The 22,647-nt window shown below is 43.9% G+C and overlaps 1 protein-coding gene across 3 annotated transcripts in view; it reads right to left on the minus strand.

Moving 5' to 3' along the window:
* Window positions 1-22,647, minus strand: part of LOC124015253 (testis-expressed protein 2-like) — a 66,468-nt gene that overhangs the window by 20,938 nt on the left and 22,883 nt on the right. For all 3 annotated transcript variants that reach the window (XM_046330358.1, XM_046330356.1, XM_046330357.1), the window contains exons 3-7: window positions 11,490-13,026; window positions 3,873-4,073; window positions 1,293-1,617; window positions 801-1,027; window positions 493-657 (exon numbers count right to left, since the gene is read on the minus strand). In XM_046330358.1, coding sequence (XP_046186314.1) covers window positions 493-657; window positions 801-1,027; window positions 1,293-1,617; window positions 3,873-4,073; window positions 11,490-13,001 — 2,430 coding nt within the window. In that variant the 5' untranslated portion in view covers window positions 13,002-13,026. The remainder of the gene's footprint in view (window positions 1-492; window positions 658-800; window positions 1,028-1,292; window positions 1,618-3,872; window positions 4,074-11,489; window positions 13,027-22,647) is intronic.

A 22,647-nucleotide genomic window follows, 5' to 3' on the forward strand; every position in this document is an offset into this window, starting at 1 on the left:
AGATGAAACATGGGGGCATAATCGAAGGACCAGGATACAAAAAACACACACAGAGAGAGACAGAGAGACAGAGAGAGAGAGAGAAAAATGAGGTTCTCTCTCTGAGCCCAGTGTGGAATCCTGTGGCAGGGCTGCACAGCGGAAGTGGCTGACATTTAGAGAGTGTGTGTGTGTGTGTGTGTCCGTTCCTGCAGCCGTAAGGATCCACTGAGAGGCATGAGTCCCCTAGTCTCTTTTTATTTGTGTTTTCTCTATATTTAGGAATGCATGGCTCCTCTCTCTCTACCCCTCTTCCCTCCTTCTGAGCCAAATAAACCTCATCTTCTTCATCCCTTTTTTGTGTGTCCTTTGATCTGCTCTGTTGAACATATGCAGCTCAGTGGTAACAGAATACAGTACAGATACAACAGTGTAAGAATGCTCTTTTAAACACACGAGCCCTTTGTCACAACAGGGTCATAGGTGAGAGAAGAGAGGTCAAAGGCCACCCACCCGGATCTTGCTGAGTTTCATCTGGATCTTCTTGGAGACCACGTCAGCCCAGTAGGGCTCGCCCAGGAAGTCCCATGCCACCCGGCCAATCGCAGAGTTCACCCAGGCAACAGGCTCCTCCTCCCCCAGCAAAACGACAGGGTCAAAGCTGCTGCTGCTCTGCAACTGGTAGGCAGGTACACAAGAAGTGAGATAAATACTAACTTAAGCACAACTGTGTACTGTAATTAGATTTATTTACAGAAATGATGTATAACAACAGAGTATAGTACACAGTTGTGAGAAATGAGAGGGGGTTGAAGGTATACCTTGTTGCCCGACCCAGGGCTACTCTGTGGACTCTGGACTACAGAACTAGTGGCAGCGATGGGCGTGGCAGTGGCAGTCTCTGGGGGTACCAGGGTGGCCATGTAGACACTGTAGTCCAGTAGGGACTTGGCAGCTATGCCTGCTGTTGAGTCCCTGGTCCTTGACTGAGACGCTAGCACCTCGTCCAGACTGCTCCGGCTGCTGCTGCGGCTGTGGGAGCTCAAGGCTGCCACAGGGGTCAAAGATCAACAAGATATTAGTATAATGTAGCTGGATCAATTTATTGCATGTGCATTATGAAAAACAAATGCAGTCTTGCACTTCCCTCAGTCGCTTTCACATTGTCACACTATATTTGTGCAAGCATGCTAGCGCCAGACATGTTGAGTCAAGCGATAACTTCCTGTAAATAACTAGTACGGAAGAATGTGTGTGTAAGTGTGTGTGTTGGTCCGTGAGTGAGTGTGTGGCACCTGGATCCATCCACTCACCAGTCTTACTCCCCTGCAGACCAGTGACTCTCTTCATCCCTGTCTTGGGGGGCTTGGAGGCCAACAGGATCCTCCGGTGCCACTCCTCCTTCTCCCTCCCCGTCCGACCAAACAGGTACAGGGTCAGTTCAGGACCACCGGACCTTTTGGCCTCCTCCGTCCCCACGGTCGCCTCTCCTGTAGCCGTGGTTCTCTCGTGTGTGGTTTCGCTGTGGTCGCCCTCTGCCTTGGACATGAAGTCATCCTGCTTGGCCAGCTCGATGCGGATAGGGTACTTCTTGTTCCACACACGCTTCCTAGCCAGACTCTGGGGCACCAGATAGATCTAGAGAGGGAATAGAATGTTTGATTAGGTTGAGTGTGTCTGTGTGGGTCTAATGTGAACATAAAATTAAGTTGAGCTGTAGTGGATATTTTAAGTTAACAATGCGGAGAGACAAGATCAATCACCAATCAGTATATTAACATTATTAAAACCTCTCGGGTACATGGGACGGTAGCGTCCCACCTGTCAACAGCCAGTGAAACTGCAGGGTGCCAAATTCAAAACAGAAATCCCATAATTAAAATTCCTCAAACATACATGTATTTTACACCATTTTAAAAGATACACTTGTTGTAAATCCAGCCACATTGTCCGATTTCAAAAAGCCTTTAAAACTAAAGCAAACCAAACGATTATGTTAGGTCAGAGCCAAGTCACAGAAAAACAGCCATTTTTTCAGCGAAAGAGAGGAGTCACAAAAAGCAGAAATATAGATCAAATCAATCACTAACCTTTGATGATCTTCATCAGATGACACGCATAGGACTTCATGTTACACAATACATGTATGTTTTGTTCGGTAAAGTTCATATTTATATCCAAAAATCAGAGTTTACATTGGTTTAAATTGGCGCATTATGTTCAGTAGTTCCAAAACATCCGGTGATTTTGCAGAGCCACATCAATTTACAGAAATACTCATAATATACATTGCTAAAAAATACAAGTTTTATGCATGGAATTTTAGATCCACTTCTCCTTAATGCAACCGCTGTCAGATTTCAAAAAAGCTTTACGGAAAAAGCAAACCATGCAATAACAGAGTATAGCACTCAGACGACAAATCAAGCCAAACAGATATCCGTCATGTTGGAGTCAACAGAAGTCAGAAATGGCATTATAAATATTCACTTACCTTTGATGATCTTCATCAGAATGCACTCCCAGGAATCCCAGTTCCACAATAAATGTTTGTTTTGTTCAATAGTGTCCATCATTTATGTCCAAATAGCTTCTTTTGTTAGCGCGTTTGGTAAACAAATACAAACTCACGAAGCATGTTCACTAGGAGCAGACGAAAAGTCCAAAGGTCCGTTACAGTCCGTAAAAACATGTCAAATGATGTATAGAATCAATCTTTAGGATGTTTTTAACATAAATCTTCAATAATGTTCCAACCAGAGAATTCCTTAGGCTGTAGAAAAGCAATGAAACGCAAGCTAACTATCACGTGGGCACGCAAGAGCTTGTGGCTTGCTGACAGACCTCTGACTCATTCCCCTCTCAATCAGCCCCACTTCACAGTAGAAGCATCAAACAAGGTTCTAAAGACTGTTGACATCTAGTGGATGCCTTAGGAAGTGCAAGATGACCCCATAGACACTGTATTTGATAGGGCAAGAGTTGAAAAACTACAAACCTCAGATTTCCCACTTCCTGGTTGGATTTATTTCTCAGGTTTTTGCCTGCCATATGAGTTCTGTTATACTCACAGACATCATTCAAACAGTTTTAGAAACTTCAGAGTGTTTTCTATCAAAATCTACTAATTATATGCATATTACTTTATTATTTCTTATATTTTTATGGCTGAGTAGCAGGCAGTGTAATTTGGGCACGCTTTTTATCCAAAATCCAAAATTCCCAATGCTGCCCCAACCCCAAGTTAAAAACGTATCGATAAAGGGATCTGGTCTCACCACCCACAAAGTGAATAGAGTGAGAGTCCAATGAGTGGATTGAGCCTCTGGGTTATATACTATATAAGCGCAACATCAGAGATGACGTACAATGGTTCCGGACACCAACCCCACACATCCTGTGCCAGACCTTGGCCCCAAATGAAAAGATCTTGTTGTTTTGTTCAGTACTAAGAACATTTGCTGTTACTTCGTCTCCACCTTGCTAAAAAGGGGTCGAGGGGAGAGAACAATATCCCCCAAGGCCCCAAGGAGGGGTTGACTGACGCACAGACATTGTTGAGACAAGTGATTGGTTCCCCATTACTCACGCTGTCCCCTGGGACGGTTAGAGCGGTGGGCCAGTAACTGAAAGGTTGCTGGATCAAATCCCCAAGCTGACAAGGTAAAAATCTGTCGTTCTGCCCGCGAATAAGACAGTTAACCCAATGTTCCCCAGCAGGCCATCATTGTAAATAAGAATTTGTTCTTAACTGAATATCCTAGTTAAATAACTAAAACATCTCTTCACATGGTTTGCAACAGGTAAAGACACATATTCGCATATGGAAACAATGTTCCCTTTTGACCTCCTTTGCCTTATTCTCTTTTTGATATTTTTTTAAATGCACCCACCTTGCTGTCAGTGAGGTCGTAGATCTTCTGGCTGATATAGGTGACGTCGGGCTTGGGTTCATTATGGGTGGCCCGCCGGGCGATGTTGCGGTTGGGTGTGGACAGGCGCAGGATGGAGCCCTCCAGTCTCACATACACAGAGTGGGTCAGAGTGGCGTGATATGTCTCCGGGTCGTAGTTCACTATCTCGTTCATCCAGCCCTGCAGGGGAGATAGAGAAATCAGTCAGGTCAATCAACCGACAAACCAGTGGAACAATCAACCAGTGACACATTAAACCAATCAATCAATTAGCACATCTACTTTGTATGGCGCAATAAAATTATTTGTACAGTAGACTATACAGTGCATTCGTTAGGTATTAAGACCACTTGACTTTTTGAAAACATTTGGTTAGGTTACAGCCTTATTCTAAAATTGATTAAATCGTTTTTACCCTCATTTATCTACACACGATACCCCATAATGACAAAGCAAAAATAGGTTTTTAGAAATGTTACTAAAAGTATAAAAACTTACAATATATCACATTAAAGATCACATTAAGATACAGTACCAGTCAAAAAGTTGACACACCTACTCATTCAAGGGTTTTTATTTATTTTTACTATGTTCTACATTTTAGTATAATAGTGAAGACATGAACACACAGATGGAATCATGTAGTAACCAAAAAAAGTGTTAAATCAAAAAATGTCATATTTGAGATTCTTCAAAGTAGCCACCCTTTGCCTTGATGACAGCTTTGCACACGCCTGGCATCCTCTCAAACAGCTTTATGACGTAGTCACCTGGAATGCATTTCAAAGAATAGGTGTGCCTTGTTAAACGTTCATTTGTGGAATTTCTATCCTTCTTAATGCATTTGAGTCAAGCAGTTGTGTTGTGACAAGGCATGGGTGGTATACAGAACCTACTTGGTAAAAGAACAGGTCAAATAAGCAAAGAGAATAGACAGTCCATCATAACTTTAACTTTATATGGCTGCAGGGGCAGTATGAGTAGCTTGGATGAAAAGGTGCCCATTGTAAACGGCCAGCTCCTCAGTCTCAGTTGCTAATATATGCATATTATTATTAGTATTGGATAGAAAACACTTTCTATCCAATACTAATTGGTTTCCAAAACTGGCAAAATATTGTCTGTGAGTATAACAGAACTGATATTACAGGCAAAACCCTGAGGAAAATCGAAGCAGGAAGTGGCTTCTATTTTGAAAACTCCATGTTCCATAGAATCCCTTTGCTCAATTTAAAGGGATATGAACCCGATTCCTTTTCCTATCGCTTCCTCAAAGTGTCAGTCTTCAGACATAATTTCAGGCTTTTATTTTGAAAAATGAGCCAGAACATACATCGCGTCAAGTGGTCACATGAGTTTTGCTTGCGCAACAGAATTTGGACAGCCATGGTTTTCCCCTCTCTTATTGTGAAAGACATTTGCGCTTGATATATTATTGATTATATGTTTTAAAAACAACCTGAGGATTGACTATAAAAAACGTTTGACATGTTTCTGTGGACATAATGGAAACTATTTGGAATTTTCGTATGCGTTGTCGTGACCGCTCTTTCCTGAACATAACGCTCCAAACAAACGGAGGTATTTTGGATATAAAAATTATCTTTATGGAACAAACGGAACATTTGTTGTGTAACTGGGAGTCTTGTGAGTGAAAACATCCGAAGATCAAAGGTAAACGATTCATTTGATTGCTTTTCTGATTTTCGTGACCGAGCTACCTGATGCTACGTGTACGTAATGTTTTATCGTGCGATCGATAAACTTAAACGCTTGGATTGCTTTCGCTGAAAAGCATAATTTCAAAATCTGACACGACAGGTGGATTAACAAAAGGCTAAATTGTGTTTTCCTATATTGCACTTGTGATTTCATGAATATAAATATTTATAGTAATGTTTATTGTATGTAGAGCTATGCTATTCAGCAGTTGTTGATGACACTTATCCCGATATCAGGATTGCAGCCATAACAAGTTAAGACATGGTCAGTCAATCTGGAACATTTCAAGAACTTTAAGTTTCTTCAAGCGCAGCCTTAAAAATCATCAAGCGCTATTAAGAAAGTGGCTCTCATGATGACCGCCACAGGAAAGGTAGACCCAGCGTTATCTCTGCAGTTATTTGCGCTGCAGAGGACAAGTTCGTTAGAGTTACCAGCCTCAGAAATCGGCAATTAAATGTACCTCAAATTGCAGCCCAAATGAATTCTTCACAGAGTTCAAGTAACAGACACATCAACATCAACTGTTCAGAGGAGACTGCATGAATCAGGCCTTCATGGTAGAATTGCTGCAAAGAAACCACTACTAAAGGACACCAATAATAAGATGACTTGCTTGGGCCAAGAAACACGAGTAATGGACATTAGACCGGTGGAAATCTGTCCTTTGGTCCGATGTGTCCAAATTTGAGATTTTTGGTTCCAATCGCCGTGTCTTTGTGAGACGCAGAGTAGGTGAACAGATGATCTCTGCATGTGTGGTTCCCACCATGAAGCATAGAGGAGGTATGATGGTGCCTTGCTTGTGACACGCTCTGTGGTTTGTTTAGAATTCAAAAAAGGTTCACTTAACCAGCATGGCTACCACAGCATTCTGCAGTGATACACCATCCCATCTGGTTTTTACTCTTAGTGAGAGTGTCATTTGTTTTTCAACAGGACAATGACCCAAAACACACCTCCTGGCTGTATAAGGGCTGTTTGACCAAGAAGGAGAGTGATTGACTGCTGCGTCAGGTGACTTGCCACCATAATCACCCAACCTCAACACAATTGAGATCGTTTGGGATGAGTTGGACCGCAGAGTGAAGGAAAAGCAGTCAACTGCTTGACTGCTCAACTGCTCTGAATACTTTCCGAATGCACTGTATGAACAGTCTGTACTGCTGAACCCTTCCGAAAAGACACTACAATGATTTTAGGCACCTGACAAAGCAAATTAATGTTAAATGCATGAACATCTGATTCCGTCTATGTATAGAGACTAGAGGTTGACCGATTAATCGGAATGGACGATTAATTAGGGCCGATTTCAAGTTTTTATAACAATCGGAAATCTGTATTTTTGGGCGCGGATTTTTCTTCTTTCTTTACACCTTTATTTAAATCTTTTTAATTAGGCAAGTCAGTTAAGAACACATTCTTATTTTCTGCCCCTTCAGGGGCAGAAAGACAGATTTTCACCTTGTCAGCTTGGGGGATCCAATCTTGCAACCTTACAGTTAACTAGTCCAACGCAATAACGACATGCCTCGCTCTCGTTGCACTCCACAAAGAGACTGCCTGTTACGCAAATGCAGTAAGCCAAGGTAAATTGCTAGCTAGCATTAAAATGATCTTTTAAAAAACAATCAATCATAATCACTAGTTAACTATACATGGTTGATGATATTACTAGATATTATCTAGCTTTTCCTGTGTTGCATATAATCTGACTGAGCATACAAGTTTACAAGTATCTAAGTATCTGACTGAGCGGTGGTAGGCAGAAGCAGGCGCGTAAACATTCATTCAAACACTACTTTTGTGTGTTTGCCAGCAGCTCTTCGTTGTGCGTCAAGTATTGCGCTGTTTATGACTTCAAACCTATCAACTCCCGAGATGAGGCTGGTGTGACCGAAGTGAAACGGCTGGCTAGTTAGTGCGCGCTAATAGCTTTTCAAACTTCACTAGCTCTGACCCTTGGGGTGGTTGTTTCCCTTGCTCTGCATGGGTAACGCTGCTTTGATGTGGTGGCTGTTGTCATTGTGTTGCTGGTTCGAGCCCAGGGAGGAGCGAGGAGAGGGACGGAAGCTATACTGTTACACTGGCAATACTAAAGTGCCTATAAGAACATCCAATAGTCAAAGGTCAATGAAATACAAATGGTATAGAGGGAAATAGTCCAATAATACCTACAACCTAAAACTTCTTATCTGGGAATATTGAAGACTCATGTTAAAAGGAACCACCAGCTTTCATATGTCCTCATGTTCTGAGCAAGGAACTGAAACGTTAGCTTTCTTACATAGCACATATTTCACTTTTACGTTCTTCTCCAACACTTTATTTTTGCATTATTTAAACCAAATTGAACATGTTTCATTATCTACTTGAGGCTAAATTGATTTTATTGATGTATTATATTAAGTTAAAGGAAGTGTTCATTCAGTATTGTTGTAATTGTCATTATTACAAATATATTTTTTAAACCGGCTGATTAAAATCGGTAGCGGCTTTTTTGGTCCTCCAATAATCGGTATCGGCATTGAACAATCATAATCGGTCGACCTCTAATAGAAACTAAATCACAATCAGTTTGTCAAAACTGAAAGAACAGATGGATCAGAAGGATTTGGTAATGCTTATAGTAGGCTGTTGCGCAAGTATGATGCATGTCTTGCCAATAGACCGGAGTCAATAATTTCATTGCCTCTGTCTTACCAGATAGCCTTTCAGCTCCTTTCCTGGGTTTGTTTGCGTTCTCATTTCAATTTATAAACAGGCAATATGTATTAAAACAAAAAAAAAGTCTATTTGTGAACTAGGGCGCCCCATGTGTGTAGTTAGACCAAAATCATGTAGTGGGTGGGTCAAAAATTCATAATTTGTTTTTGAAAAATAGCTTCCAAACATATTTGGTATGGAGGTCAATTATAAAACTTCATGGTAGAAAATTAACTGTTGATTTATCTAGCTGTATTTTCCACCTAAATTACTCATGCAGGCTTAGACTGCATCCTGTGTGTGTGTCTTCGATTGTCACTGCTACCGACAGCTTCATTAAACTACTAGGCCTAATCAAATCTAAAGGGGTGGAAATCAAGTCGGTCTAAATCCCTGGACATGCCCTATGCCACAGACGGGACCAAGAACGATGATGCCGTCACAGATTCAAACACACAACAATCCACGACTTGACCTCAACCCTGATGGTCTGCACTGTGGGTTAGGTATAGTGATGATTGAAACTGGTTGCTCCTAGTGGCTATCATCACTTTTACCACCAGTGTATTGTCCACGTTCTTTAATTCCAACGTGTAGAGAAATATTGCACCACTGGTTTAGCCTTGAACCACTAATAAAAATCCTCATCCAACAGCAGTAGATTGAAGAGGATAGTAGAATCGCGACAGCAGTCATCTAGTAACGTGCTGCCTCCTCGTCGGCTGAGTCTGAAGTAGTGCACTGTTAGAGAATAGGGTGCCATTTAGGATGCAAACCCCCAGTCTCATCTCGTCCCTTCCTCTTCGCAGAGATCAAGACGGCCCCTAGAGCTTTGCCACCACAGACACACAAATCTCCTGCAGGAAACTTGATATAGGCCTAGATGTGCTGGTTCTATTGCTCCCACAGCTAGATATGAAGAGGGTGATGGGAGAGAATGACAGAAATAAAGACAGAAAAAAGAGAAGGAGACAGAGAGTGAGAGAGGGCATGCGAGGGAATAAGAGAATGAGGGGAGAGAGACAGAAGACACTTGTCACCAAATTGTCATATTATAGCCCTGAACAAAGCCTATCCCCTTTGTGTCCGTAACGCCACCATTCACTGTCCCTTTGATTGACAAGGCCAAGACCAGGACAGTAAAGCCTGACAGTTAATGTGTTTGTGTGCTGTGCTGCCTGCTGGTGATGTTATCATCAGCTTTCCAATATGTGGGGGTCAAACAAGACCGTGAACCCTCTCCATTATACTGTGACTGACCGACTGGCTTTCGTTGACAGTCCAGAGGTGACATCATTTGGAAGGAGGGCCACGGGGTGACCACTCTTCCACAGGGTCTACTACTGCCTGGCAAGCCATGGAGGGCATTAGCAGTGAAGAGAAAGTAGGCTAACAGGCTTTGAGTATGATATACAGCCACAGTGGCTATGGTCTGTCTGATCCATTTGAGTGCTAATGCTGCTAAATGCACAGCTGGCTTCCCTCAGGTAATTTATTGTCTATTAGCGCTAACAATGGAGGATGAGGTATATTTGCCTCGGAGCCTCACTCTTTTGTTCCCTCTGACATCAAAGCGGTGAAAGAGTCAAAGCATGGACGATCTCATTTACTGCTCAAATAGGCGTATTTCTTCTCTGAATGGCACTTTGTGGGCTGTCACAACAGTCGTCTATATTTGTCTAGAGGCGAGACTAGTCAGGAGACTAGAAGATAATATAAGAGGCTGTGACGGGATGCTAGCAGATACTCAGACTTCAAGTCATTGCGCTAACACTAGTTAGAGGTAGTTTTGCGAACCAATGCTAACTTTCTTCATACTGGACACGGAGACATAAATGGTATCCACTAGTTCGTCTGACTCTGGGAAAGTAGATACAAGGCCTCATTGCTAAAATCCTAGATTATGCCTTTAAGCCAGTCACGGATCATGATGGATGCTGAAACGTTGTACAGGTAACTACCAAAATAAAGGAAACTTGAGTAAATGAGGAATAAAGTATATTTAAAGCAGGTGCTGCCAACACAGGTGAGGTTCCTGAGGTAATTAAGAAATGAACGTCCCGTCGTGCTTAGTGTCACATATAAAAATCCCCTTTTGCCCATTATTTTGGCTACAATATATATAAGAGATCTCAGTAACTTTGAAAGAGGGGGTTCAAAGGAGCATAGGGTGTCTGTGTGGGTCTGTGTGTGTCTCAAGTCAGCAGACAACCCAATTGAACACTTACGGGAGATTCTGGAGCGCCGCCCGAGATGGCATTTTCCACCACCACCAATAAAACACCAAATGATGGAATTTCTGTTGCATCCCTCCAATAGAGTTCCAGACTCGTGTAGAATCAATGCCAATGTGCATTGAAGCTGTTTTGGCGGCTCATGCTGGCCCAACACCCTAATAAGACACTTTGGTGGCGTTTCCATTAGTTTGGCAGTTACATGTAGGTGATCAGTCAGTAATAAAAGAGACCTGATCTAGACCTACTTCGTGGTGCCCTTTACAATTCATTCTCTACAAGGCTTGCACAATTCCCAAAGTTCACCGGTTTTGAAGAAGTCACCAGCTGGGACTTCTGAAGAATCTGAGAACATTGGACATTTTTTAAAGGTGCTTTTGTGAAAAGAGTATTGCACAGCAGGAGCTAAAATAATAATTAGGAGCTAAAATATGTACAATGAACACCAACGGGATCAAGGCTGGTGAATTACAGGTCAACCTAGATATCTAATGGCCGTCTAAAGCAACTTTGCTCTGATAACACAAGTATTGGGAAAGTTCAACGTGATACCTTACCACAGCAGGTCTCTCATTGTTAACGAACAGAATTCTGGCCATTAGCTAAGTAATAATAACATGGTCTTATGAATCTTTCATTTTTGGGTGTGTGCTCAGCACCACTGCTTATTTGTGTGACCATAGATTACCGCACATCTTCAGTTAATTGGTTTTACAGTGATTTCAAACCTCTCCTCAGTGATCCCCAGCCTGTCCAATGAATTTGCTCTATTCCAGAGCTAGCATTACTGATTCCACTTCTTAACTAATCATTAGGCCCTTGTTTAGTGAATCAGGAGTGGTAGTTCTAGGGTACAACTAAATTGTGAAACATCTGGGGGTCCCTGAAGAGAGGTTAGAGAACCAATAGGTTAGAAGATCATGGAGTTGCTCACCTTGAAGATGCTTGGTTCTTTGATGCCCAGCTGGGCCATGTTCCTCAGCTTCCCCTGGTGTCTGGGATGTCTGGTGCGATTGCCAGAAGGCTTGGGTCCGGCCAACCACACCACAGCGATAGCTAGCATGAACCCTAGTCCCACTCCCAGCAGCATACCCCCAACGTAGGTGGGCAGGGGCAACACGAAGTACCCGTAGACCAGCGCTGTGATGATGATCAGGGTGTAGTGTGGAATGCTGGGTGGCAGATCTTCTCCCTCTGACTTGTCGTCACTGCATAGTTCCGGACTGCCACTAGGTGGCAGTCTGACTTGGCTACATGTATCGTCGGTTGTGTCTCCATAATCCCCCTCGATATCCTCAAAGTCCTCACTAGACAGGATACAGAAGTCCTCGTCCTCCAGCTTGGACAGGGCTGACATGGAGCAATTGTCCAGGGTGAGAGAGGTGGAAGACATTTTAGGACTTCTGGTGTCAGAGGTGGGATTTGGAGAGCTGGCTCCGTTTCCGGTTCCCTCGGACTCCCACTCATCCCCGGTTTCCTCCTCCTTGATGCTGTAGTTGTTGTTGCTCTCCGGTTGGCCGTTGCTGAGGGAGGCCAGGCAGGTGAGCTCCGAAGCACTGGACGAGAGCGCTTTGGACCGAAAGGCACTGCTGCCAATGCCTCCAGTCTTGTCCTCCATGATCTTATTGAACAGCTGGAGAGGCTCGTAGATGGCCTCGGAGAAACGGCGCTTAGTGTCCTCGATGCTCGCCTCCACGGACGCCTTAAAGAAGTTGCGGCTGTCTGGGGAGGTGAGCGTCGAGGAGGGTGCGGTCTTTGAGTCAGCCCCGGCAACGACAGCTACTGGGGCACGGGACTGCGTGAACTGCTTGAAGAGGTGCAGGTTGAGGCGGGAGTCCGAGAGGCGGTAGGGCGAGGAGGAGGAGGAAGGGGGGGATTCCTGGGAGGTGTCAGAGGAGAGTGACTTGACCAGGGTTTTCATCGGGTGGCAGTGGCGCACGGAAGTGGGGGCAGCGGGGGAGATGGAGACATTTTCAGAAGGCTCAATTATGTCAGAGGATAGAGACTTGACCAGGCTGAAGAAAGGTTTGTCGCTAGACTTGGAGGAAGTGGATTTGGAGGTGGTGGCAGGGGAAGGAGAGGAGCTTTTCAGTTCAGAGGGTAACGTGGAGGTGATGGAGCTTTGAGGACCAGTTGAGGACAACATAGGCACAACTGCAGAGTCCAACCCGGCTCCATCAAGGATCAGATCCTCGCTAGCCTCCAGGGCCGTCACAATGCCTGGGGGGTCCTTTATGGGTCCAGCAGGGGGAAGAAGAGAGGACACAACTGCCCCATAGAGCTCCTCCTCCTTCTCCTCCTCCTCGCCCAGGGGCGAGAAGTGGATGGTGATGGACTTCCGGGACAGCGAGCCCTGGACGTGGAGCTTGGGCATGGCTGGCGGCCGTGAGGCTGAGGGAGGAGGAGCTTCGGCGGTGTCCGCATGGCTACTGTGGCAGCTGGCCATCGCAGCGCTCCTGCTGGGTCACAGCCTAGGGAGATAGACAGGGAGAGGGCAAAGGTTACACACGTCCCCATACTGTATCATCATCAAACAAACTCCCAACTACAAAACAGAGTATATGGCGTTAAATGGGTATTGATATTATCGACCACACACAGCCCTACGCAAATACAAACTCATGAACCTACACAAACAGGAGGGCAATGTCAGACATGTAGGCGATTTAGTCCACGATGTCCCCATAGTGTGTCATTATCGAACACCCTCAACTCAGCCAGAACAAAGAATGGGTTCAACAATGAGCATTAGACTGTTAAATCTAGGTTGGAGGAGGAACCTACTTCAATAGCAGGACTAGAAGGCGTATCACTAAGCAATTAACAAAAAGTTCATCAAGTCGAGTTACAGTAGCCGATTCCTATGAGAAGGCCCCTATAATATCCTGATTGAAAGCAGGGCCAAAACAATGAGGGGGAAATGAATTAAGCCCTTACAAGACTTCCCCTGGCTGAGCTCTGTCCTTTGATACGGGATCGAGTCCAACACAGCTCAAATCAAATCAAATTTTATTTGTCACATACACATGGTTAGCAGATGTTAATGCGAGTGTAGCGAAATGCTTGTGCTTCTAGTTCCGACAATGCAGTAATAACCAACGAGTAATCTAACAATTCCACAACTATTACCTTATACACACAAGTGTAAAGGGATAAAGAATATGTACATATAGATATATGAATGAGTGATGGTACAGAACGGCATAGGCAAGATGGTATAGAGTACAGTATATACATATGAGATGAGTAATGTAGGGTATGTAAACATTATATTATGTGGCATTGTTTAAAGTGGCTAGTGATACATTTTTTTACATCAATTTCCATTATTAAAGTGGCTGGAGTTGAGTCAGTATGTTGGCAGCAGCCACTCAATGTTAGTGGTGGCTGTTTAACAGTCTGATGGCCTTGAGATAGAAGCTGTTTTTCAGTCTCTCGGTCCCTGCTTTGTTGCACCTGTACTGACCTCGCCTTCTGGATGATGGCGGGGTGAACAGGCAGTGGCTCGGATGGTTGTTGTCCTTGATGATCTTTATGGCCTTCCTGTGACATCGGGTGGTGTAGGTGCCCTGGAGGGCAGGTAGTTTGCCCCCGGTGATGCGTTGCGCAGACCTCACTACCTTCTGGAGAGCCTTACGGTTCTGGGCGGAGCAGTTGCCGTACCAGGCGGTGATACAGCCCGACAGGATGCTCTCGATTGTGCATCTGTAGAAGTTTGTGAGTGCTTTTGGTGACAAGACAAATTTCTTCAGCCTCCTGAGGTTGAAGAGGCGCTGCTGCGCCTTCTTCACAAAGCTGTCTGTGTGGGTGGACCAATTCAGGTTGTCCATGATGTGTACGCCGAGGAACTTAAAACTTGCTACCCTCTCCACTACTGTCCCATCGATGTGGATAGGGGGGTGCTCCCTCTGCTGTTTCCTGAAGTCCACAACCATCTCCATTGTTTTGTTGATGTTGAGTGTGAGGTTATTTTCCTGACACCACACTCCGAGGGCCCTCACCTCCTCCCTGTAGGCCGTCTCGTTGTTGTTGCAGTGTCGTCCGCAAACTTGATGATTGAGTTGGAGGCGTGCATGGCCACGCAGTTGTGGGTGAACAGGGAGTACAGGAGAGGGCTCAGAACGCACCCTTGTGGGGCCCCAGTGTTGAGGATCAGCGGGGTGGAGATGTTGTTACCTACACTCACCACTTGGGGGGGCGGCCCGTCAGGAAGTCCAGTACCCAGTTGCACAAGGCGGGGTCGAGATCCAGGGTCTAGAGCTTGATGACGAGTTTGGAGGGTACTTTGGTGTTAAATGCTGAGCTGTAGTCAATGAACAGCATTCTAAACATAGGTATTCCTCTTGTTCAGATGGGTTAGGGCACTGTGCAGTGTGGTTGCGATTGCGTTGTCTGTGGATCTATTGGGGCCGTAAGCAAATTGGAGTGGGTCTAGGGTGTCAGGTAGGGTGGCGGTGATATGGTCCTTGACTAGTCTCTCAAAGCACTTCATGATGACGGACGGAAGTGAGTGCTACGGGGCGGTAGTCGTTTAGCTCAGTTACCTTTGCTTTCTTGGGAACAGGAACAATGGTGGCCCTCTTGAAGCATGTGGGAACAGCAGACTGGGATAAGGATTGATTGAATATGTCTGTAAACACACCAGCCAGCTGGTCTGCGCATGCTCTGAGGACGTGGCTGGGGATGAAGTCTGGGCCAGCAGCCCTGCGAGGGTTAACACGTTTAAATGTTTTACTCACGTCGGCTGCAGTGAAGGAGAGTCCGCAGGTTTTGGTAGTGGGCCGTGCCAGTAGCACTGTATTGTCATCAAAGCGAGCAAAAAAGTTATTTAGTCTGTCTGGGAGCAAGACATCCTGGTCCGCGACGGGGCTGGTTTTCTTTTTGTAATCCGTGATTGACTGTAGACCCTGCCACATACCTCTTGTGTCTGAGCCATTGTGACAAGCATTGCCACCACACTGAGGGACCAGCTGGCTTGCAAGGCTGGTGAAAGAGAACCTAAAATAACACCCTGGAGGCTGATACCATGTCCAAGTCTCTGAGTGGCTAATGCTGAAATCATGGCTACGATAGCAATGATCAAATGGGAGCAAAATCAAAGGAGATCCCTATAAAATGGTACTGAATCGATCGTCTACGATATCACCAGAATACAAGAAGCAAGGAAGGTTAGAAGGTAGCCTAATAAACGAAGACAGGGAATGGTACAGAGTTGTCAAAATCAATGCAGGCTTTCCTGGAAGTTACCAAGTTGGCATGAATGCATTGCTATATGGATGAATAGATGACTACATGGTTATCTGAATATGAATCACCGTTTTTCATTCCCAGACGGAGTGAGGGGGAGAGAAAGGGTTGAGTGGGTCGAGGCTGATAGAATGCCATGCTGTGTCTCTCTGTGCTTGTTCAGCGTCAGCCTTCCCAGCAGGCCAATAACCCCACCCACACCTAGTGATTATAACCCCACTGTGACACCACCAGGTGAGAGACACACACACAATCATATGAAAGCATTCAAATGTGTGGGTGACACACCATCCCTCCTTTTCTGGGTCTTTCTCTCACATGCTCACACACACCCCTCAGAGCAATACATAAAATGCCTGACTAATTATTTGAAGATAAATAAATCCTTTATAAAGGCCAAAGTGGAACTTCTTTGAAGCTTGTTGATGGAAATAGAAACAAAGTGGGATGGAGTGTACTCTCTGACTGCCACAGAACGGGAACAAACACTTTCACAACAAGCTATAAGGGACCAAAATATCCACATAACGAGACTGCACCATCTAGGCCTAATTTCAAAGCTGTAATACTGGGAATGGATTGAACAGTGTGGGACAGAGTGACATTTGGGACTGGTTGGTTGGTTCATCATATGACCCTTGGTCTGGATGTCGATAGAGAGCAAACGGTGAGGTCATCATCCAGCCCACACATGGCAACGCACAACACAGGCTTGTCTTATGACTGCTTGGGTCCTTGACCATAAACAAGAGACGTTGTTTTGGAAATAATGGCAAGAAAGTGATAAAACAATGGATGGGGAAGCCATACTGGGTACTCAACTGTGTAGAATGGACCAAACCACAGGCTACCATTTTCCTATAGGTAGGATAGTCATACTGGAATGACAACCATACCCTTGGAAAACAAACATAACTGCTGTTTATGCTATCCTTTAACGAACATAGTCCGTCCTTATCTCAAGCGTCCTAGGCTTTATCATTTAACTGTATACCTTTGTGGTTCAATGGTCATTTAACCTTTATTATAGCAATAGACCCTGGGCAATGGTCTCCGAGTGATGTAACAAGGCGAATGGTGATGTTTCCACTAGGCTAAGACGCTACGACTGCGTGCATCACATGACCATGGTATCCCACTTGCAGTCACAAGAGAAGTCACGGAGAGAGTGCTCATCCAATTAATAAGCCTAGACTGGGATTCCGTCTATGGCACAAACTAAAGGGATGGAGATAGTTTTGGAAGCCAGGTTAACAAGTTACTGTTTAGACACTTGCGCTTGTTATTTGCTCTTGTTGTCAGGTGATATCTCTGGAAGTGACCAACGGAACAGCTCTAGAAGTTACATGTAAACACAGATCTAAGATCAGCCTACCCTCCTCTACTCATAGCCTTAACAGTTTAATTTTTTACATCTTTTTTTTTTAGACAAGTCAGTTAAGAACAAATTCTTATTTACAATGACGGCCTAGGAACAGTGGGTTAACTGCATTGTTCAGGGGCAGAACAGATTTTTACCTTGAGGATTTTTACTAGATTTTTAACTTGGGGATTCAATCTAGCAACCTTTCGGTTACTGGTCCAAAGCTCTAGCCACTAGGCTACCTGCCACCTCTACCATTGCATGCATACCATGCACTAGGGCTGCACAATTAAATTGCAATATTGACATGTCGCAAGAGGCTGCAATATATATATATTATTTTACACCATTAATGTATCAAGGGTCCCCTGGGATGCTGACCAACACTATGGTTCCTACCCTGTCACAACAACTTCTACTCTACCCGTTTTTTCATTAGTTGTCATGCCAAACACCAACCATAGAATCGGAATACTAATTTAATTTCTATGATTCCAACAGTTCACCAAAGTGTTTCGATCTAAATCGCAACTAAAATCACAAATCTCAATATTAGGTTAACAAAAACATGGCAATTTGATTATTTTCCCATATTGTGCCACCCTAAGTTATCGTGCATTATCCGCACGAGTTAACAATACACATACAAGCAGACAAACATGCACATACCTGTATGCTAAACACACAAGGTAATATAATAATAATAATAATATAATATAAATATGTGGTCAAAGTGCTGCTCTTAGGTCAGTATAATTTCTACCCTGCTGTTCCCCCGCTCACAGCTACAGACAGAGAGCCACAGATCCGAGATCAGTTTCCTTCCCTCAATAAATAATGCATGATTTCAGTAGACTGCCAGATTGTTATGGATTGGTCTTGGCTGCTAAAAGCTGCTCTCTGTGCCTCTGCAGGAGAAGTTGGTTTAATGAAGGAAAAGAATGGAGGAATGTCAAATCAAATCACATTTTATTTGTCACATATAAGTGTTTAGAAGATGTGTGCTTCTAGTACCGACAGTGCAGTAATATCTAACAATTTCACCACAAATACCTAAACACACACAAATCTAAGTAAGGAATGGAATTAAGAATATATAAATATATGGACGAGCAACCGAGCGGCATAGACTAAGATACAGTAGATTAGAATATAGTATATACAGTGGGGCAAAAAAGTATTTAGTCAGCCACCAATTGTGCAAGTTCTCCCACTTAAAAAGATGAGGCCTGTCATTTTCATCATATGTACACTTCAACTATGACAGACAAAATGAGAAACTGTTACGCGAGTGCACCAAGGAGCCAGGTTAAGTTGCTGGATCGCATTAAACTTCTTATAAAACAAAAACAATAAATCTTCATATAATCACTAGTTAATCTAGTAATATCATCAACCATGTGTAGTTAACTAGCTTGTCCTGCGTTGCATATAATCAATGTGGTGCATGTTAATTTATCATCCAATCACAGCCTACTTCGCCAAACGGGTGATGTTTTAACAAAAGCGCATTCGTTGCACGAATGTACCGAACCATAAACGTCAATGCCTTTCTTAAAATCAATACATACAAGTATATTTTTTTAACCTGCATATTTAGTTAAAAGAAATTCATGTTAGCAGGCAATATTAACTAGGGAAATTGTGTCACTTCTCTTGCGTTCAGTGCATGCAGAGTCATGCTTTATGCAACAGTTAGGGCTGCCTGGCCCGTTGCGAACTAATTTGCCAGAATTTTACATAATATTGAAGGTTGTGCAATGTAACAGCAATATTTAGACTTAGTGTTGCCACCTGTTCGATAAAATACGGAACGGTTCCGTATTTCACTGAAAGAATAAAAGTTTTGTTTTCGAAATGATAGTTTCCGGATTTGACCATATTAATGACCAAAGGCTCGTATTTGTGTGTTTATTATATTATAACTAAATCTATGTTTTGATATTTGATAGAGCAGTCTGACTTAGCGTTGGTAGGCAGCAGCAGGCTCGTAAGCATTCATTCAAACTTTACTGTTTGCCAGAAGCTCTTAGCAATACTGTGTTTTCTAAAGAGAAATCTGTAAAGGTGATTGTCAATGAGTGGAAATGGCTCAGGTGTTCAGAGTCACACTCTCACCAGATAACACACACACTAGGAAGGACAGACCCTAATATAGAGTTATCATACTGCTACAGTGAGTGAGGAGCGTGTATAGTTGAGTAATGATATCATCAATGTGATTTGACATCATAGGAAAGCATGACCATAGTGGGGTGATGCCGAGTCATGCAAGTTGAGTTCTCAGACTCGAAGGGCACTTCCTTGAAATTCTATCCAAATCTCCTGAGGAGGATGGTATTCATTGATGTAACAAGTTGGGGCCCATATAGGTCTTATTCAACGTAATGCAAACAAGTGACAAAACTGTACAACCTACTATAATTATCTGAGGCGATAAGCTCAGCTAATTGCTAACAGGGGCGTACACATTACTGAGAAGGGACCACATGCACGGACATGCGCACAAACAAGGAAAACAAATAGGCCTAGGTAAAAGCAATTCCTTTCAAGATAACGGTAAAAGGTGAGAGCCCTAAACATTTTCTAACGTTGCCCCTGTTAAGAAAAACAACAATAGGGAGTGAAAACAAGAGGATTTAGTCCGACAGAACAGGCTGCCTGGTACACTGACCTCTCCTGCTGCAGCCGATTTCCTCCTTGATAAGCTTTCCAGGAACCGTGACCTCTGACCCCGTCTCTCGCTCTCTGACCTCGACACAAAACGACCCCTTTTTCTTCAACCCGTCAGAATCATACATGGTAATGTGATGCCAATAGTATCAATATTATTCATCCTTTCACCAGCATAGGTGAGAACCTGAACAATTGCAACTGTTGTATGCTTTCTTACCATAATGCACCAACAGGAATGGCTGTGTCGAGGGAGTAAGAACAATGGATAATCCTATATTCCTTAATGGAGGATTGTGCAACCAGCAGTTTAAGTAGCAAGCTAATTAAAAAGAAATCTGATATCTAGTCGTCATGCCGACTAACAATTTCCTACATCTCCCACTAGCAACAAACCTTTCCTGAAAGGAATTAAACTTGTTGTTATGGTGATGCATTGTTTTTTTTCTACCACGACAAAACGTGGAATTAGAGGGGAAAAAATATTTTCTATGCTTTAACTCGGCCATTAGGAAAACTCATCACGCTCACCGATATCTCATTTGCTAGCCCTAATCCAATCAGCATGTTAGCATCTGCTTAGCTTTCACATCGATTTAGCGGCTAGCTCGCCCAGCAGCAAAATAAATGGGCCCAAGGAGTTTGAGGTCTTCACTGTTCCTGCTAGCTGGACTGCTGATTGCAGTCAGAAAGAAAAAGGGCTAGACAATAAGACTTGTGTGTGTGTGTGGGAGCTGGTGCTAGACATTAAGCAAAAAAATTAAAAGGATGTGATTTCAGGTCAGTAAGGATATCAAATATCAGACATTCTTTCAACAGCCCTGCTCTCACATTTAACACTTGAAACTGAACCACATCAAACCAGTCTGAGCTGGTATCTGGTGGAAAAGGTTCCCTCGGGTTGATGACATTGGTGGTATTCCCTGGGCAGTCCGCCTATGTCATATTTTGATGTTCTTTCCTGTGGTTCAACCACTAGGGACAGCATTTTAGGCTCACACTGCATGTAAATAATAGTATTATCCTGGGTTAAAAAAACAGCCCAGGGCTATTGATAATGCTCTATGGGTGAAGATAGTCTCATTCTTTCTGAGCGTTGATAGCATGTTGCCTAGGTTCTGACAGCCATAAACCTCTGAAATAATTTGTTTCCATGGTAGCTTGTTTAACCCTCAGGAGAGGGGTATTTTTTGCAAGTCATCTTGTGTCTGCCATGTGACAGAAATAACAGGCTGCTAGGAGGAGGGATGGCACCATAGCCTCACATCACTAGCCCCCTCTGAGGCCTTCTCAAATGTCAAAACACTGTTTTTCCAAATGGCAATCCAGAATAAACATGATAATTCTGGCGGCTAGCGTTCAGGGGACATTAGGAAAGTGGTGAGAGAATAAGTCCATGTGAAGGAGAGGGGGAAGTGTGAGTCAAGATGAAGTCAGAACGTGCAGCGCCGTCATTGTTTTGCGGAGGCTTGACAGGTGCTTGGAGGATGTCCTCATAATCATGTGTAGAAATGTATTAAGATGAGCTGGAAAATTGAAATCTATATGCAACTCAGAGGAAGACACGATTGGCCAAAGCAAAGCATCCGAGTGTTCTTTGAGTCAAACCTACCTTCCATTACCGATCCCAATGGGACCGATGGATACTGTAGCTCACCAACCAAGCTTGCTTGAGACACACATAAAACGATAAAGCCTAGAGATCTTAACGTTCATTCTGTCAGAGAGATGACACCCCCAACCTTCCAGGGCGTGTTAGAGAGATTGTGTAATCCCAGCCCATGTATCCTAGACAGGGATTAGCAATAATCTCCCCACACTACTTCCCCACTGTTTACTTATTCAACCCCTCCACCGCTTTGCTAATACTGCAACTACCTGCGGAGTCGCTTACTGAAACCCCCAAAGCAATGTCAACCCACACAACCCAACACAAAGCCTCTGGTTATTGGTGAAAGCATCTTCCCCTTCCCATGTGTCGTGAACAGTTCCTGTTGCTGCCGCCTTTGAAAAGGCAATTTACCAGGGTATAAGATAAGACTACCTTAAAAAAAGGTGCTGAAAACGAGGAAATGGGAAGTAAAAACATGTTTGTTGCTCTCTCCCCCTGTGAATCCCTCGCAGTGATGCTTTTGTGCTTTTACATGATGTAATACACTGCAAATTCACAATAAACTGCGAGACGGGCCCCTATAACCTGGGGGGGGGGGGGATAGAATGTAGAATAAAAACATGTGGCGTAATAATCGTTCCAATGCTATTGAATTGGTGGGTGCGAGTCTGCCGGGTATGAAAATGCCTTTGACACAGAGCACAGGCAGGGGATAAGAAAGAGGGGATTACGGGAGAGAGGGGCGGCGGCTGAATAGGTGTGAACAGCACAGTATGCTGGAGCTTAGCTAACACTGACTGAGCTGATAGCAACGTGTGTGTGATTGAAGTATAAAAAGGTGATGAGACAGACAGACAGACAGACAGACAGACAGACAGACAGACAGACAGACAGACAGACAGACAGACAGACAGACAGACAGACAGACAGACAGACAGACAGACAGACAGACAGACAGACAGACAGACAGACAGACAGACAGACAGACAGACAGACAGACAGACAGACAGACAGACAGACAGACAGACAGACAGACAGACAGACAGACAGACAGACAGACAGACAGACAGACAGACAGACAGACAGACAGACAGACAGACAGACAGACAGACAGACAGACAGACAGACAGACAGACAGACAGACAGACAGACAGACAGACAGACAGACAGACAGACAGACAGACAGACAGACAGACA

This window comes from Oncorhynchus gorbuscha, linkage group LG26, assembly GCF_021184085.1.
Source record: "Oncorhynchus gorbuscha isolate QuinsamMale2020 ecotype Even-year linkage group LG26, OgorEven_v1.0, whole genome shotgun sequence".
Lineage (NCBI taxonomy): Eukaryota > Metazoa > Chordata > Actinopteri > Salmoniformes > Salmonidae > Oncorhynchus > Oncorhynchus gorbuscha.